Source organism: Capra hircus, chromosome 1 (assembly GCF_001704415.2).
Source record: "Capra hircus breed San Clemente chromosome 1, ASM170441v1, whole genome shotgun sequence".
Classification (NCBI taxonomy): Eukaryota; Metazoa; Chordata; class Mammalia; order Artiodactyla; family Bovidae; genus Capra; species Capra hircus.
This window is the reverse complement of record NC_030808.1, coordinates 139,757,073-139,775,045: the sequence shown is the minus strand read 5'-3', so window position 1 is coordinate 139,775,045 and position 17,973 is coordinate 139,757,073. Positions and strand designations below refer to the sequence as shown.

General features: G+C 45.2%; 1 protein-coding gene across 1 annotated transcript in view; it reads left to right on the top strand.

The window, feature by feature from the left end:
* Window positions 1–17,973, top strand: part of DSCAM (DS cell adhesion molecule) — an 833,405-nt gene that overhangs the window by 800,696 nt on the left and 14,736 nt on the right. The window contains exons 30-32 of the mRNA XM_018051616.1: window positions 2,769–2,918; window positions 13,708–13,905; window positions 15,414–15,716. Coding sequence (XP_017907105.1) covers window positions 2,769–2,918; window positions 13,708–13,905; window positions 15,414–15,716 — 651 coding nt within the window. The remainder of the gene's footprint in view (window positions 1–2,768; window positions 2,919–13,707; window positions 13,906–15,413; window positions 15,717–17,973) is intronic.

Genomic DNA, 17,973 nt, shown 5'->3' with positions numbered 1-17,973 from the left:
CTCCAGAGCCCCTTGTCCCCACCCTGCCCTGGATTGTCTCTAATAGAAGAGCAGAAATATCTAACCTTGTGGCTCCTAATTCTGAGGCCTGGGCTGCCGTTGCTGGATTCAAGGTTGCTTCAGGCATAACAGCACTTGGCACAGCTCGGTCAAGTCCAAGGTGGTGGCCCTCAATCAAATACTGCCAAGTTGTCTGAGGACCTGTCCTGAAGTACCTGAGATTTCATCCGTTGGCTCAGATCAGGCAAGGCTCCGTGTGTGGCTTCTCATGACCTTTCCTATATGGAATCTCTTTTATCAAACCTAGGGAATTGAGCTCTAAAACTAAGATTTCCTTAAAATAGATAATTAACAAGGGCCTACTATATAGCGCAGGCAACTGCTCATAACTCTGTAATTACCTTCACAGGAAAAGAATCTGAAAAGGAGTAGATATGTGTATATAAGTGAATCACTTTGCTGTACACCTGAAGCTAGCTATTATAAATCAACTATACTCCAAGATAAAATAAAAATTAAATTTAAGGCAAATCCCTAAGATTTCCTTTCAAACATCAGTTCAGAAATGAAACTGTAACTCCTTTGACTTTATAATACAATTACGACATTTGCTAACTATTCCTCACTAGACTTAATAATTCTACCTCTGGCTGATAAAATAGGTCACTGGGCGGATCCTGGGAGTGGTGTGTCACCTCCCAGTAGCTGGTCACTGCCGACCCAACAGCAGAGAAAAGTCTGCCTGTCGCTTCTGTACACAGCAACGACCCTTCGCCCGAGATGCACCATAATTGTGGCAGGATCATCCATCACCAAGAGTCGTTTACCTCCCAGTGGCACCTGACAGTTGGTCGATGGCATTTTCTAATTATTGGGGATGTAGAGACGTGATGCTTTCAAACGCTCTGGGCTCTGCCTACAAGGATCTGATATGGGAGTGCCATTAATTTCTAGCTGGAATGGATGGCCAACCTCAAAAACAGACAGGCACTTGAAATGCCCCATCAAAACTGCACACCCAGCCCTGCAGGTCCTCTGTGTGATCTAAGCAGGTCTGCGTGCTAGAAGCCACAGCACAGTGTTGGGGATCTAAACAGAGGTAGGTGTGGGGCCTCTGGTGCCGGTCCAGTCGTAAGAACCTGTCTCCGGGGGAAGGCAGCCTGTTAGAGGGTGGTGGGGTGGCTGCTGAGTCCTGGCTCCCGTTGCAGCACCAGCCTGGCTACACCGCACGCTGGGTGCCACCAACCTCCTGGCAGTCCTTCCTAGGTTTTTCTGCCAAGAAATCTTATTCTGACTTCAAAAGGTTTTCCTCTCCTGCCAGAGCCTGAGTAATTTGATTTTTGTAAGGTTCATTCTGTTCAGAGCCTTTTTTGGACACAGATGTCTAGCTGTGTTGTTTATGACTTTCCCATTACCATTCCATGTCAAGGCTGCTGCGACGTGGTCCTGGCTGACTGATAAATGCATATGAACATCACTCCAGCCCGTGGTACCTGAAAATGTATGAAAAATCCAAATACCCTAGTCAAAGTATCCCTCGAAGTAAAAAAAACTCTTAGGAAAACGAGAAAATTATTACCACAACAAAGTAATTAAAATCTGAGACAGACCACCAATGACACACATCCTGACCACCTGCCCCTCCTCCCAAAGCATGAAATGCTCTGAATCCATCTGTGTCCGGGCTTCCCTAACCTTCAAGTGTCTGAACCAGTAGGATCTGGGAAGTGAGTCATTTTGAGAAGTCAATTACAGAATGCGTGAGAGTCCCTGGAGCTCGGGAGACGTGGGAAGGCAAGGCATATTCCCCAGAACAGTTTTGATTTCCCCAAAATCAAGGAATCAGGACACCGAGAAGACTGGCCCTTCTCTTTCCCTCCCCCCACACCCATCCTGAACATTCACCATCACCCCAGGACAGACCACCACAGACCACTTTTTCTTGTACCACAAACAGAGCTTATTTACAATAGCAGTCCCATTCCTCTGCAGTACTGACAAGGCTGGTGGTGTCTCAGGCAAGCTTTTGACAAACACATAAACCCCAAACTCTGTTAAGTGGACAGCCACCCAATAGGCATCCCCAGATCAGTGTGTGCTTAATGAGAAGAAACCAGGAGAGAAAGGAAGCCTTTCTCCATGGTCATTCTCTTTAAGACATGCTCCTTAAAGTAGGAAAACCTATTTTTTGCATCCTAGAGTCATTCTAACTCAGTGCTTGAATATTTTTTTTGTTTTTGCTGGTTGAGATGAGGTTCTTGTTGCTGTTGCTATTAACAATAAAGTGGAATCTGGGGAGGGGGGTGCAGCGGGGAATGGTACAGATGAGCCTATTTCCAGGGAAGGAGTAGAGAGGCAGGCATAAAGAACAGACATGTGGACACAGAGTCGGGAAGGGGAGGGTGGGACAGACTGGGAGAGCAGGATTGACATACACACACTGCCAAGTGTAAATAGACAGCTAGTAGGAGCCTGCTGTGCAGCACAGGAAACTCAGCTCACTGCTCTGTGATGACGCAGAGGGGTGGGATGGGGTGATGCGACGGAGGTCCAAGAGGGAAGAGACATATGTATACACGTAGCTTCACTTCACTGTATGCTTCAGGTACAGCAGAAACTAACAACATTGTAAAGAATTTATACTTCCATAAAAATTTTAAAATTAAAAAAAAAATAATAATCATGCAAGTACTAAGGAGAGAGGTGGCCAGGAAGTCCCTGACTGGGGATAACCGTGTCTGATCTCCTGTATCTCCACTGTTCTGCAGACGATCGCTCCACAGTCCTGTTGACGGATGCTGACTTCGGAGAGGCGGCGAAACAGAAGTCCCTGACAGTGACGCACACGGTCCATTACCAATCGGTGTCGCAGGCCACGGGGCCCTTAGTGGATGTTTCAGATGCTCGGCCAGGAACGAGTGAGTGGGTCAAACATCATTTAAACCGTGTAGGTGCGGTCAGTGCTGAGAAGGCATCCGTGGTCCATCCCTATGCAGTAAAGCATGGGGCTTCTTAATTCTCTGCCTAACAAACAGATATGTGTAATGATGTCTTTGACTGGGAGACTGAGTTGTATTGTTTGATCTTAGCTGTCATTAAAATTGTGTCGGCTGAGGGACTTCCCTTGTGGTCCAGGGGTTAAGACTATGCCTTCCAATGCAGGGGTGCTGATGTGATTCCTGGTCGGGGAGCTAAGATTCTACACGCCTTGTGGCTAAATATCCAAGATATAGAACAGAAACAATAATGTAACAGACTTAACAAAAGCTTAAAAAATGCTCCAAATCAAGGAAATCTGTAAAAAGTTATATCAACTAAAGCCAGCAACTCTTGGTTTACTATGAAAGTGTTAGAAATTTCAGGTCAACTTATTAATTTTTTTTTAATTTAGACAACACAGGGAAAGAAGAAATTGGCTAACCTTAGTGAGCATCTGCTCTGTGCTAGGGTTGGGATAAAAAGATTGATGTCATATTTTTATCTTTACAACAACCCTGCAAGGTAGCTACTTACACAGCAGCTCTCAGAGCCCCCATTGTATGAGTGAGGAAACAGCCCCAAATTGTACACATACTGTGTAGCAAAACCCAGATTGAGCTGTGGGTCTGTCTGTCTTCCAAGCTTACGCTATTCTCCTGAACCACTGTTTGAAAAAACATAATTCTGTTTAATATAGGGATTGTGTTTGGTTTAATTATTAATATTTGACTTCATGTTATATGGAAATTAATTACTGCAATGAAATTAAATCCCCTAATATGTATCTAAAGCTTATTAATTAGATATTCTGGTTCCTTCATAATTGAAATTGTTTGGATGCCCCGATTACTATCTTTGCAGAAGCTTTGATGTCTAGCTTTTAAATCATTAATCACTCTCTTTGCAGAAATTTACATTCTCCAAGTAGAGTGCTATAATTAGAAAAATAAATATTACAATGTAAAAAGCTATTTTTTATAATGTCTGACTTGTAAAGCATTTGTGAAATGTACTGAGCTTCATGAAGCAAACTGGTTGATTCCTAAATAACATCACACTATGCAGGAAAACAGTGCTAGCTGTTACTAAAATTCACCTGAAAAAAAATTTTCAAGAACATTCTAGAAGAGTCTTTGATTCCTCCTCTCTATGTCACCTCACATCCTTCCTTCTCTGATGATATGAGTACTTTCTGAAGACATGAGTGAGGATCAGCTTTGTGAAGAAATATTTAGGACTAAGAGACTTGCTTTTAAAAATTGCTCTTGCGTCCTTGACATTCTCCCCAGCTACAAACTTTTCCATCACAATCCTCCCTAGCCTGCTTCTGGCGACTTCAGGACTCTACACTGCATGGACAGCTTTCTGAACCACTTCAGTCAGTTCAGTTGCTCAGTCGTGTACAACTCTTTGTGACTCCAGGGACTGTAGCATGCCAGGCCTGCTTGTCCATCACCAACTCCCAGAGTTTATTCAAACTCATGTCCATTGAGTCGGTGATGCCATCCAACAATCTCCTCTGTCTTTCCCTTCTCCTCCTGCCCTCAATCTTTCCCAGCATCAGGGTCTTTTCCGATGGGTCAGTTCTTCACACCAGGTGAAAGTATTGGAGTTTCAGCTTCAGCATTAGTTCTTCCAAAGAATATTCAGGACTGATTTCCTTTAGGATGGACTGGTTGGACCTCCTTGCTGTCCAATGGACTCTCAAGAGCCCTCTCCAACACCACAGTTCAAAAGCATCAATTCTTTGACACTCAGCTTTCTTTATAGTCCAACTCTCATATCCATACATGGCTACTAGAAAAACCAGTAGTCTAGCTTTGACTAGATGGACATTTGTTGGCAAAGTAATGCCTCTGCTTTTTAATATGCTGTCTAGGTTGGGCATAACTTTTCTTCCAAGGAGCAAGCATCTTTTAATTTCATGGCTGCAGTCACCATCTGCAGTGATTCTAGAACCTCCCAAAATAAAGTCTTCCACTATTTCCATTGTTTCTCATCTAGTTGCCACGAATTGATGGGACCAGATGCCATGATCTTAGTTTTCTGAATGTTGAGTTTTAAGCCAGCTTTTTCACTCTCCTCTTTCACTTTCATCAAGAGGCTCTTTAGTTCTTCTATGCTTTCTGCCATAAGGGTGGTGTCATCTGCATATCTGATGTTATTGATATTTCTCTGGTGATCTTGATTCCAGCTTGTGTTTCATCCAGCCCAGTATGTCTCATGATGTACTCTGCATGTAAGTTAAATAAGCAGAGTGACAATATACAGCCTTGACGGACTCCTTTCCCAATTTGGAACCAGTCTCTTGTTCCATGTCCAGGTCTAACTGTTGTTTCTTGGCCCGTGTACAGGTTTCTCAAGAGGCAGGTCAGGTGGTCTGGTATTCCCATCTCTTGAAGAATTTTCCACAGTTTCTTGTGATCCACACAGTCAAAGGCTTTGGCATAGTCAACAAAGCAGAAATAGATGTTTTTCTGGAACTCCCTTGCTTTTTCCATGATCCAACAGATGTTAGAAATTTGATCTCTGGTTCCTCTGCCTTTTCTAGGGCTTTTTAACTTAGGGCTATTCAGCCCCAGAAAGGTTGTAGACCCCAGGACTTCCATTCGTGGATCCCTGGTCTCAGCAAGCCCATGTTGATGGAGACCTGAGGAGGAGGGTAGGAAAGAGGGATGGGACACAGGACGTTGCCCCAGGAAGTGGCTCCCAGTCTTCCGTATGCATCAGAATGACCCCGGGTGCCGGTTTAAAATACTCATTCCAGGCCTCCACCCCCAGGATTCTGAGCTGCTTTGTCTAGGGTGGAGCCAGGGACTCTACATTATAACAACCACTCTGGGTGATTCTGACGCTGATTGTCTGGACTGACTCTTGAGAAACACTTCCCCAGGTGTTAGACGTGAACCTGGAGTGCAGAGGAGGTATCTACCATGGTTCTGTGGTGCAGGAGCCCCAAGCCTGCCAGGCTCGTGGCACAGCATCCTCCCTGCTCACCAGGAGAAAAGAACCAGCATTTCCAGCTCCCTGTCAATGCTCAACTGGCAGAGATGCACAAGGGCTGGGCATCAAAGGTTACGACCGGAGAGGAGGACAGTGCAACTAAAGCACAGGGGGCCTGCTAGCTGCTCAGTCGGCCCGAGAGGAGGGAAGGCTGACCTGACAGCTTTCAGAACATCCACACAGACCTGCATCGGAGGCACTAGCAGAAGCTCCGCCAAGTGAGAGGGCAGTGGCAGGCAAGAGGCTGGTGGAAGGGGCGATGTGGAAGCTGGTGGAAGGGGCACAGTGGTGTCTCTCATGGCCTCATGGCTTTCACTATGTAGACACAGTGAGGGAGCATTAAGGATTCCTTCATTCAACTCAGAAGAATTTATGAAGATGTTAGTTACTTCACATGTGGCCCAGTGCTCAGGGATGGGGGTGCATCGTAAGGTACAGAAAGACTTTCACTTCCTCTGAGTGGAGGAAGTCAATGTGAAACAAGGAATGAAAGCATTTTGCATTTATCAGTAAGTCTTCCTCAGAGATCAATGCAAAGAACAGAGGAAAACAACAGAATGGGAAAGACTAGAGATCACTTCAAGAAAATCAGAGGTACCAAGGGAACATTTCATGTGAAGATGGGCACAATAAAGGACAGAAATGGTATGGACCTAACAGAAGCAGAAGATATTAAGAAGAGGTGGCAAGAATACACAGAATTATACAAAAAAGATCATCACGACCCAGATAACCATGATGGTGGGATCATTTACCTAAAGCCAGACATCCTGGAATGTGAAGTGTAGTGGGCCTTAGGAAGCATCACTACAAACAAAGCTAGTGGAGGTAATGGATTTCCAGTTGAGCTACTTCAAATCCTAAAAGATGATGCTGTGAAAGTGCTGCACTCAATATGCCAGGAAATTTGGAAAACTCAGCAGTGGCCACAGGACTGGAAAAGGTCAGTTTTCATTCCAATTCCAAAGAAAGGCAATGCCAAAGAATGCTCAAACTACCGCACAATTGCACTCATTTCACATGCTAGTAAAGTAATGCTCAAAATTCTCCAAGCCAGGCTTCAGCAATACTTGAGCCGTGAACTTTCAGATGTTCAAGCTGGATTTAGAAAAGGCAGAGGAACCAGAGATCAAATTTCTAACATCTGTTGGATCATTGACAAAGCAAGAGAGTTCCAGAAAAACATCTACTTCTTCTTTGTTGACTATGCCAAAGCCTTTGACTGTGTGGATCACAAGAAACTGTGGAAAATTCTTCAAGAGATGGGAATACCAGACCACCTGACCTGCCTCTTGAGAAACCTGTACACGGGCCAAGAAACAACAGTTAGACCTGGACACGGAACAACAGACTGGTTCCAAATTGGGAAAGGAGTCCGTCAAGGCTGTATATTGTCACCCTGCTTATTTAACTTACATGCAGAGTACATCATGAGACATACTGGGCTGGATGAAACACAAGCTGGAATCAAGATCACCAGAGAAATATCAATAACCTCAGATATGCAGATGACACCACCCTTATGGCAGAAAGTAAAGAGAAACTAAAGAGCCTCTTGATGAAAGTGAAAGAGGAGAGTGAAAAAGCTGGCTTAAAACTCAACATTCAGAAAACTAAGATCATGGCATCTGGTCCCATCAATTCATGGCAACTAGATGGGAAACAATGGAAATAGTGGGAGACTTTATTTTTGGGGGTTCTAGAATCACTGCAGATGGTGACTGCAGCCATGAAATTAAAAGACGCTTGCTCCTTGGAAGAGAAGTTATGCTCAACCTAGACAGCATATTAAAAAGCAGAGGCATTACTTTGCCAACAAAGGTCCCTCTAGTCAAAGCTATGGTTTTTCTAGTAGTCATGTATGGATATGAGAGCTGGACTATAAAGAAAGCTGAGTGTCAAAGAATTGATGCTTTTGAATTGTGGTGTTGGAGAGGGCTCTTGAGAGTTTCTTGGACAGCAAGGAGATCCAACCAGTCCATCCTAAAGAAAATCAGTCCTGAATATTCTTTGGAAGGACTGATGCTGAAGCTGATACTTCAATACTTCAATACTTTTCCAATACTTTTCCCTGGTGTGAAGAACTGACTCATGGGAAAAGACCCTGATGCTGGGAAAGATTGAAGACAGGAAGAGAAGGAGAAGACAGAGGATGAGATGGTTGGATGGCATCACCGACTCAATGGACATAAGTTTGAGCAAGCTCCGGGAGTTGGTGATGGACAGGGCGGCCTGGTGTGCTGCAGTCCATCGGGTCGCAAAGAGTTAGACACAACTAAGCGACTAAACTGAACTGAACTCAACAAGGAAAAATTAGAACAGCATGATGGGATGATGAGTCAGCAGTGGGATTATGGGGAGCAGGCAGGACTTGCAGTTAGAAGTGTTTCTATGTACACAGTCACATCCTCCCTCCACTCCCAACCCCCAGGGCCAGGACACTTTGTGGATACTTAATGATGATTGCAGCCATGAAATTAAAAGATGCTTATTCCTTGGAAGGAAAGTTATGACCAACCTAGATAGCATATTAAAAAAGCAGAGCTATTACTTTGCCAACAAAGGTCCGTCTAGTCAAGGCTATGGTTTTTCCAGTGGTCATGTATGGATGTGAAAGTTGGACTGTGAAGCAAGCTGACCACCGAAGAATTGATGCTTTTGAACTGTGGTGTTGGAGAAGACTCTTGAGAGTCCCTTGGACTGCAAGGAGATCCAACCAATCCATTCTGAAGGAGATCAGCCCTGGGTGTTCATTGAAAGGACTGATGCTAAAGCTGAAACTCCAATACTTTGGCCACCTCATGTGAAGAGTTGACTCATTGGAAAAGATTCTGATGCTGGGAGGGATTGGGGGCAGGAGTAGAAGGGGATGACAGAGGATGAAATGACTGGATAGCATCACCGACTCGATGGACGTGAGTCTGAGTAAACTCCAAGAGTTGGTGATGGACAGGGAGGCCTGGCGTGCTGCGATTCATGGGGTCACAAAGAGTCAGACACGACTGAGCGACTGAACTGAACTGAACTGAGGGTAGCTCGAATGGTAAAGAATCTACCTGCAATGCAGGAGACCTGGGCTCGATCCCTGGGTTGGGAAGATTCCCTGGTGAAGGACATGACATTCCACTCCAGTAGTCTTGCCTGGAGAATTCCATGGACAGAGGAGCCTGGGAGGCTACAGTCCCTAGAGTCACAACTGAACAAGTAACACTTTCTTTTTCTCCAGAGTTCTCATTACTTTGGGAAACCTGAATACACTTTTTTACTTACAAGAGTGCAAGGGTACAAAGATGTGTGATCACTGTAAGATATCACCCGGGTTTGTTTTGTCATATTTACCTGGACATCATGCATCCATTGTCACTCATTCTTTCATGCAAAGAGTATTCACCAAGCAGCCCAGGCACATGCAGGGCTGGACTGGTAGTCAAATAAGACATGTCCCCCTGCACCCCTCACCTCTGTCTCACCTAGTTACTACCAGTCGATGCCTTTCTGCATTCCTGGCTTTCTCCAGCATCTTATGCTGTTGTTTTTGTTCCATCGCTAAGCTGTGTCACAATTCTTTGTGACCCCTGGCAACAACCTAGGCTCCCCTGTCCAACATCTAGTTCTGTGATTTTTCATGGCCATTTCCTGTCAAGTTCTCTAAAGTGAATTTCTAGCCTTCCTGGTCCACCTACCAAATTTCCCACCATCATCTTCATTAGACAGGATGCTCTCCATCCCTGGTCAAGTGTTTGTCACTCAGGAATCATGGGTTCAGTCACAGGTTGGTTGATTCCTCCCACATGCCTGCAGTTCACTAGCTGGTTAATCTCACTCACATCTCTCGACAGTGTTGATGGTGGGTGAGGTCATCACCCTAGTCCCAGAGAGGAAGGCAGTGGGCACTTGATGAGGTCACAGCCCTCAAGGAGTAATGCTGGACCAGTCTCAGAGGAGCTCACCCCCAAACCCCACTCTCAACCCCTCTACACTGCCTCTAAGCAGAGACAATGCTTCCAATAGGACCTCTAGGGAGGAAAGTCACTTCCCATATATATGTAAAATAAGAAGAGTTTACAACATGGATTGAATCTTTCCTGTTGTGACTTAAAAAAAAAAATGTGCCACACTCCATCACCTATGCTGGTACTCAACATACAGTGGAAAAGTACCTGATGGGGATGAAGAATCGAGTGTGTGAATCATAAATATTTATTCATTAAATGATAGGAATATTCAGCCCCCTCCTCATTCCATCCTCTCTATGAGACAACTGGTAGATTCATCCTACAAAGCCGAGGCCTCAGCATCTGAAAGAGACAAAAACCAGTGGCAGGGAGTAAAAGCCGATTAATCCCACAATTGCGGTCCACATGGCATGTTTTATAACCCTATTATCCGCCAAATCCTCTCTTATCCCAAGTTCAAGATAATTAAAATAATTTGATTCAATGGGCAGAAGCTTAATAATTCCAGTTCAGACCTGATGTTGAAAGGCCAAGAGTTATTTATATCACTTACACCCTATCATTGATTGCTTAGCAAGCATGGTACCTCATCACTGGAATTTATTTTTAATGTTGAGGTCCCAGATAAACTACTTTCCATGCAGAGGCAGTAAACCCCAACATTTATTTGGTTAATAAATTAACTAGGAAGATGTACGAAGGAGATTACTGAGTGGAACCCAAGTAAGGTTTTTGTTACCTTAGAAACTATCTTACAGAAAAGTTCAGTTCAGGTCAGAAAACCTGATGATTAAAAAATGTGTCAACCCCTCTGTAGTATTCTACAGAGTAGTATTCTCTGTAGTATACAGAGACAATTTTGCCCATAGAATGCTTGCTTAGAGCAGGACAAACTGCAGTTCAAAAAGTAATATCATGACCTATATTCCCAATATTATCAGGCCACTGGTAAAGCTGTCTTCATCTAGGAAAAAAAAAAAAAAAGTGATAATGAACAAAATTAACTGGAAAAGACCTGCTTGAATAGTGCAACGTGACCATGGAACTTTCCAGATAGAGTGATCTCACTGGTGAAAGTGGTCTGTGGGAGTGAAGGTTTCTCTCTGGCCCACTGTTGGTGGGTGAGCTTGGCAGGAGGAAGCTCACAGGTGTGGGGTTTGGGGAGTTTGAGGAAATTGTGTCCTGGAAGTGAGACTCTCAATCTGACCCCTTTTTCCATAAGCATCCACACTAGGAGTAAACCTGATCCGTAGCTGCACCAACAAGCAGTTTAAAGAATAAAAATAAGAACCCTCAAAACTTATGTAAGGGACTGGGTAATTTTCTGGAAAAGATTCATTAGCATTTAAATAACAAGCTCCACTATTTAAGCTCCACTTATCACGTTGACAGTGCCTAGGAGACATGCAGCCTCCTACCCAGGAGAAGATTTTTCTGTCTCTTTGAGGACCTCTCTCCTAGCATTTAGGCAGAGAAACCCAATTATCATTCATACCTTTCTGTCCAGAGAGCTTGGCGCTCCAGCATAACTCATTTACATTCTAATCAAGGTCCCCCAAAATCCTCCAATAAAGTCGTCCGTGGAATTTTGCAAGTAACGGATGAAATGTGTCTGAAAATCAATGCCTCAGAGAATTATGCACCAAGACGGAGCATTTTGATGATCCAGGAAATCTTAAAATATATCGACCGAGCTGCCATCTTTATGCTTCTCTGCAATGTTGTAGAATGATGGATTAGATTCCAAGTCTGATAACTGGAAACTGGCAAAAAGGAAAATCCCCCACTTTATTTTTTTTTAATTTAAATGTATTTATTTTAATTAGAGGCAAATTACTTTACAATATTGTATTGGGTTTGCCATACATCACTTTAAAAGAAAGTCATTTCACCGCTCTCAAGTGTCATGCCCCATGACCCAGCATGAAATTATAAACGAGCTGGTGTCACGCAGACACAGTGCCTGACTCTTAGGAGTCTGGCTGAGGACACGCTTGGCCAAGTAATGGGCAGTCTTGGACTGACAGGTGGGGTCTTAAGTTCTGTTCTTATCACTTAATAGCTGTATCACTTCTCTCTGAGCTTCCATCACCTCAAATGTGAAGTGACTCTGGGCTGCATGTATTCATCCTATTCATCCAAGGTAGTCTGTGTCCAGAGATCACAGCGGGCTCTCAGTTAATTTTGGATGATCCCAGGATGTACGCCCTTACTCTGTCCTGCAGAGACTTGGAAGCTCAGGAGCATTATGAGGCCATGTCATCAGGCCACAGGTTGTCCCTCTGTTTTTTGTTCTTTAGAAAGTGCTCCATTAGTAATAAGCAGTCATCACAGATGGCAGTGTAGAGAGGTAGCCAGATCGTTTTTGAAATAGAACCGCCTAAAATTCCTCTTTGAAAAGCAGAGAATTCAAAAATGGAGAAGGACCCTATGTTGCCTTCAGGTTGGAGCCCCAGAAAAATCATGCCAGTAACGGCCTCTCCATTTTCCACAGAATTCCAGTGTCCAACACTCTGTGCTGTTGAACGATCTTTGAGCTAAGAGTTGAGCTAACAACTCAGTCTACCTACTTGACCTCTTGCCTCTGTTCCCAGACTTAGAGATGATGAAACCCACCTGGCTTCAGCCTGTGTGTCCATAAATCTCTGTGTTTCTGAAGATGGCAGAGCCGGAACCTCCAAACATGCATGAACCCTTTGTTCTTTCTCCACGTGGAATCACCCAAGTCTTTGTCAGAGTTCAGACAATCACGTAGAAGAGATGCTGCCATATGCAAAGGGATAAGAAAGTGTTTGGACAAAAAATGGATCTTCCCTCTTCCCCTGCTCCAGAGCATTGCAATTTAGTTGAGGAACAACAGTCATACTTGAGGCAGTGAGTTAATATTAGCCAGCAATCTATACAGGAGACCCCTGCTTCCTTTCCTAGAGCTGCTGTTAAAAACATGTCACAAACTGCCTGCTTTTTTTTTTTTTTTTTTGAGTGGCTTTAAAGAACCAGAATTTATGTTCTCACAGTCCCACTAGCAACAGGTCCAAAATCAAGGTGTCAGCAGGCCACACCCACTCTGAAGCTGGTAGGGGAGGACCTTTCCTTACCCCTTCCCAGTGTGTGGTGATGGTCTCCGAGCTCCTCAGTCCAGCTGTGGCCCTTGATCTCTGCCTCCATCACCCTCTCCTCCTTGTCTGTCTCCTTGTCTTGTAAGGACACCAGTTATGTTAGCTCCAGAAGGCACCCTACTCCAGTCTGGCCTCATCTGCACTATAGCAAAAGCAATGACCCTACTTCTAAATACGATCACCAGCTGAGGTTCTGGGCTCAGGATGTGGACGTATGAATCTTTCTGAGGGAACAGAGTTCAACCTACAAGAATACCTGGAGGTAATACTGTAGTAAGGAAGCCCCATTAGAGCATACGTGGTCCATCTCTCTCCTTTTACAGAAGGTGGTGATTCTTAGGAAGTTTAAGTGATATGAGGGGTGTCATGAAACTATTACGAGCCCAGAGCAAGACTTAAATTCATAACTCCTGAGTCCAAATCTGATGTTTTTTCTCTACAGGGATTGTTTAAGTGCTTAAGTATCACACAAGTGCTTCAGACCCTAGGGGAAAGGAAACCAGTGCTCTAGACAGAGCAATCAGGGAGAGCTTCCTGGAGGCAGCATGAGTGGATCATAGAGCTGAATCGGGAGCACCCTACTCCACACCTTGATCACAGCTGACCACCCTCCCAAAGACAAACATAGACTTTGTTCTCGTTCTTCCCAGATCCCACCACCAGGAGGAATGCCAAGGCTGGGCCCACTGCGAGGAACCGGTACGCCAGCCAGTGGACCCTCAACAGACCCCACCCCACCGTTTCAACACACACCCTCACCACTGACTGGAGGCTGCCAACACCCAGGGCCGCAGGCTCAATGGACAAGGAGAGTGACAGCTACAGTGTCAGCCCCTCACAAGACACAGGTAGGGCCTGCCTGCCTCCTCCTCCCTGAATGAGCAGGACTACCCTCTGAGTTTCAGGGCCCTACCTGTGCCCTTTCAAGGTCACTTTCAACTTGCTGGACCATTGACCTGACAGATACCAATGAAGCTGTACGTCATTGGCCAAATCTAGGGTCTAGCAAAGTCTGCCAAGCAAAACCAAAGGAATCTATGTTGCAGGCATCTCGAAACTCAGACTCACATTGCTCCCTCTGCCCTTCACTCCTGCCCTGCTGAGAGAAACACAGAAGTTTCTAAGTGTTCTCCCATGATTACAATCACCCTGATTATACCTTGAGGGTGTGTGGCCCACTCCCATCTCCGGGATCAAGACTGAGCTTGGAGTTGCATGACAAGGTCACAGCACCCTGGATGGGGAACATGGCTGGTCCATTTGACAGTGAAACAGGGCTTGATTGTCTGTCTGTGCCATTCGCCAAGAACTCACCCTAGAGGGAAGACAGAGCCTAAGATTAACACTGGGTTGCCCACCCTCCCTCCAATCTAAAATTTTGAAAAGAAATTCTATCTAAACTTAATAGCTGTAGGAAATTTTGATACTCATTTTCTTTTGTTCTGGATGATATACTTCAAAAATAGTCTTCCAGAGGTGGAGCATCACCACGTACATTTATTTTTATGGCAGTTATTTCTCTTACAAGAACCTCAGAGTTCCACTGAGGTGACTTCAGAACTTTTGAGTGGGTTTAAAATGTAGAGCGTCCTCTTACCCAAGATGTACCTTTTAGGGTTCTGGAGGGTCTCTGGTCCCCATAAAGGGTGAGCCTCAAACACAGTGGATGTGCCCCAGGGTTCAGCTGCGATTCTGCCTAGTAACCAGTTCCATGCAGTTACGTGTTCATTTCTAAGGATTGGCCTGTATTCCTGCCCCACGGAGGCCAGAGGAGCAGAACACAGAGCTCAGATCATTCCTGACAATGAAAGTGTCACTGTGGCCCAGGAAGACTTGCGGAGCAGGAAGGGGTGCTGCTGTTCATGCATATTGCATTCCCAGCTGTCTTGAATCCGCCTGCAATGCAGGAGACATGGGTTTGATCCCTGAGTCAGGAAGATCTGCTGGAGGAGGAAATGGCGACCCACTCCAGTATTCTTGCCTGGAGAGTCCCGTGGACAGAGGAGCCTGGTGGGCTACAGTCCATGGAATCCCAAGGAGTCAGACATGATTGAGCAACAAGCCAGCTGTCTTAACTAAAAGCAGAAGTTTTCAAGGGGAGGTATTACTGATCTATGGCAATGTCCCATACTGGGGACAGGTGCCTCCAGCAAGTCAGTTGAAACCCTGAAGTCACATGGCTGAGGCTCATGAAGGTGGCCTCACAGTGACAAAGGCAGTCCTCAGATAAAGACCCAGGACTCCTGCCCGGCTGCCCAGTGATGGGGAGAACCAGCCACAGGCCCCCGTCACCACCCAATCAGTGCAGACTCCCAGTGACGACTCATCATCTTGTTTTCTCTTTTTCATGGCACAGATCGAGCGCGAAGCAGCATGGTCTCCACAGAAAGTGCCTCCTCCACTTATGAAGAACTGGCCAGGGCCTACGAGCACGCCAAGATGGAAGAGCAGCTGAGGCACGCCAAGTTCACCATCACGGAGTGCTTCATCTCAGACACATCATCCGAGCAGTTGACGGCAGGGACAAACGAGTACACAGACAGTCTGACCTCCAGCACCCCTTCGGAGTCAGGGATCTGCAGGTTCACTGCCTCTCCCCCCAAACCTCAGGATGGAGGACGAGTGATGAACATGGCAGTTCCAAAGGCACATCGGCCAGGTGAGACGAGACATGCCCGGACCAGTGTCGGGGAAGCACGTCTTCCCAAGACACACTCTTCCCCTGTGAAAGCCTTGTTGGTGTTTACACTAGTCTTCTGTTTATTGATTGCTGAATCATGTACCACCCCAAAGCCTAGAGGCTTACAGCAACAATGATCATTTATTTCATGTATGAACCTGAAACCGAGTCAGAGCTTGGTTGGGACATGCATATCCATTCCAGCCATGTCCATGGGGAAGCCCAGTTAGGATGGAGAAGACATGTTCAGTCACTAACCTGGAGGGTGAGTTCTGGCCATGTCCTCCCAACATAGGTTTCTCCATGATCTGGCTTGTGCTTCCTCCTGTCTGAGAGCCAGTGTCCCAAGAGGTGGACAGTGGAAATAGCCATTTCCTTAAGCCTGGGCCTGGAAACTGACGCAGCACTTCTGCCATATATACTGTCAGTCAGTCAAGTGACCACAAAGCTCTGGGAGCCCAGGGTCTAAGAAGGGAGCTCTCCGCTGCTTGAGAAGTATTGAAAATTGGGGGTGAGAGTTTCAGAAGGAGAGCAGTCTTACCAGTGAGCCAGCCTCTGCAACTTGGCTTCACTGAGTTGCCCAAAATGACAGTAAATGGCTGGTATCAGGTTGGCAATACGTTGGTGTCTGCCTTGAGCAGTATAGTCAGTAGAAGCTGCAAACCCTGAGGCCTGCAGGGCCTGCCAGGGCCTGGCAGATCCTGTGAATGAGTGAAGAGGGTGAGGAGCAGAGCAAAGGGAGGGACAGCGACATGGAGAACTCAAGAGTTCACTGACTGTAGAGGAAAAGGACTCCAGCAAACTCCTGCCAACTGATCCGGAGTGGAAATGGGGGCCTGTAAGAGGAGATTCTCAAAAGGAGACAGATATTTTGGTTTTATATGGAGACTTACAGTTTTCAAGTGTTTGCTCAGATTTGTGCAAATCATCATACAGAGCAAATAAAACACATCTTTAGACTGCCTCCAAACCACGGCAACCATTGCAGTTCTCATCTGAAAAATCCTTTTTCCTTTTTCACCCTGAAGTTCCTGTCTATAGATTTGACTTTGTGCACTGGCTAATCCATTCTTGTTGAACCCAGTTTTATTTTTCATTTTCCTATTTTCTAAGTGACTATATTGGTTCTCTTTCAAAAATGTATATCCATTTTAAATCACCACGATACCTTTGGGCTTTTCAGCAGAAGGCCAGGCTGAAATAAGCTTTATAAATGCATAAAATATATATAAAATAAAAATTGTCTATCCAGCAACTAATCTCCCAAACCGAGTCAAGATCCACACCAGCTGACTATCAAGAATGATGGCTTCGTTTATTTCTGTGCTGTCTACCTCCTCAGGGAGAAGATGTTGTTATCGGTGGGTGATTTTATCCAAAGGACTTTTTGTTGCTGGCATTTATTTGCAAGGCAGATGCAAGTGTAGGATAAATATCATGACTTTTTTGAGGCTGTACAGCTTGAGATTGAGGAAGACAGGAGAGGAGAAAAATGAGCCTCTGGGCTTTTGTTTAGTCTTGCTGAGCTGCCGTTGGCTCACCTGTAAAATGAGAATGACATAGACGCCCACTGTCTGGGCTTTGTGTAAGCTGTGTGTCGCCTGAGGCAGATGTCAGCAGCAGTAGTGGTCACTGGGGTCTTGCCTGGTTGACGTGCCATTAGGGCTCCCACAGGCACCCCAGTGATGGTCTCAGGATGAGGTGCTGCCCCCGACCTCTTCCTTGGTTTATTTTCTCTTCCATGGCCATTGATTCCTGGAGAGCATCCACCTCATTTGTGTGTCACCCAGTTCTACTGTACACTGTGACCCAAGTGGGACTTCTCAGGAATTCAAGGATGGTTCAATATAAAATCATTAATATTAACAGAATTGGGGGGGTGGATACATGATCATTCAAGGCGGAGAAAGCATTTGACAAAACCCAACATTTTTCTCAAAAAACATATAAGAACACTCCACAAACTAAGAATAAAGGAGAATTCCTTCAATTTGAGAAAGGGTATCTATGTGAAACAGCTAACATCATACTCAATGGTAAAAAATTGAATACCATTTCCTTAAGATCAGGAATAAGATGACGATGTCTGCTCTCACCGCTTCTGCTTAATATTGCATTGTAATTTCTAGTAAGGCAAATTAAGAAAATGGCATCCGTATTTGGCAGATAAAAGTAGAGCCGTGGCAAAGATTCCGCCTGCCAATACAGGAGATGCAAGAGATGCAGATTCAACCCC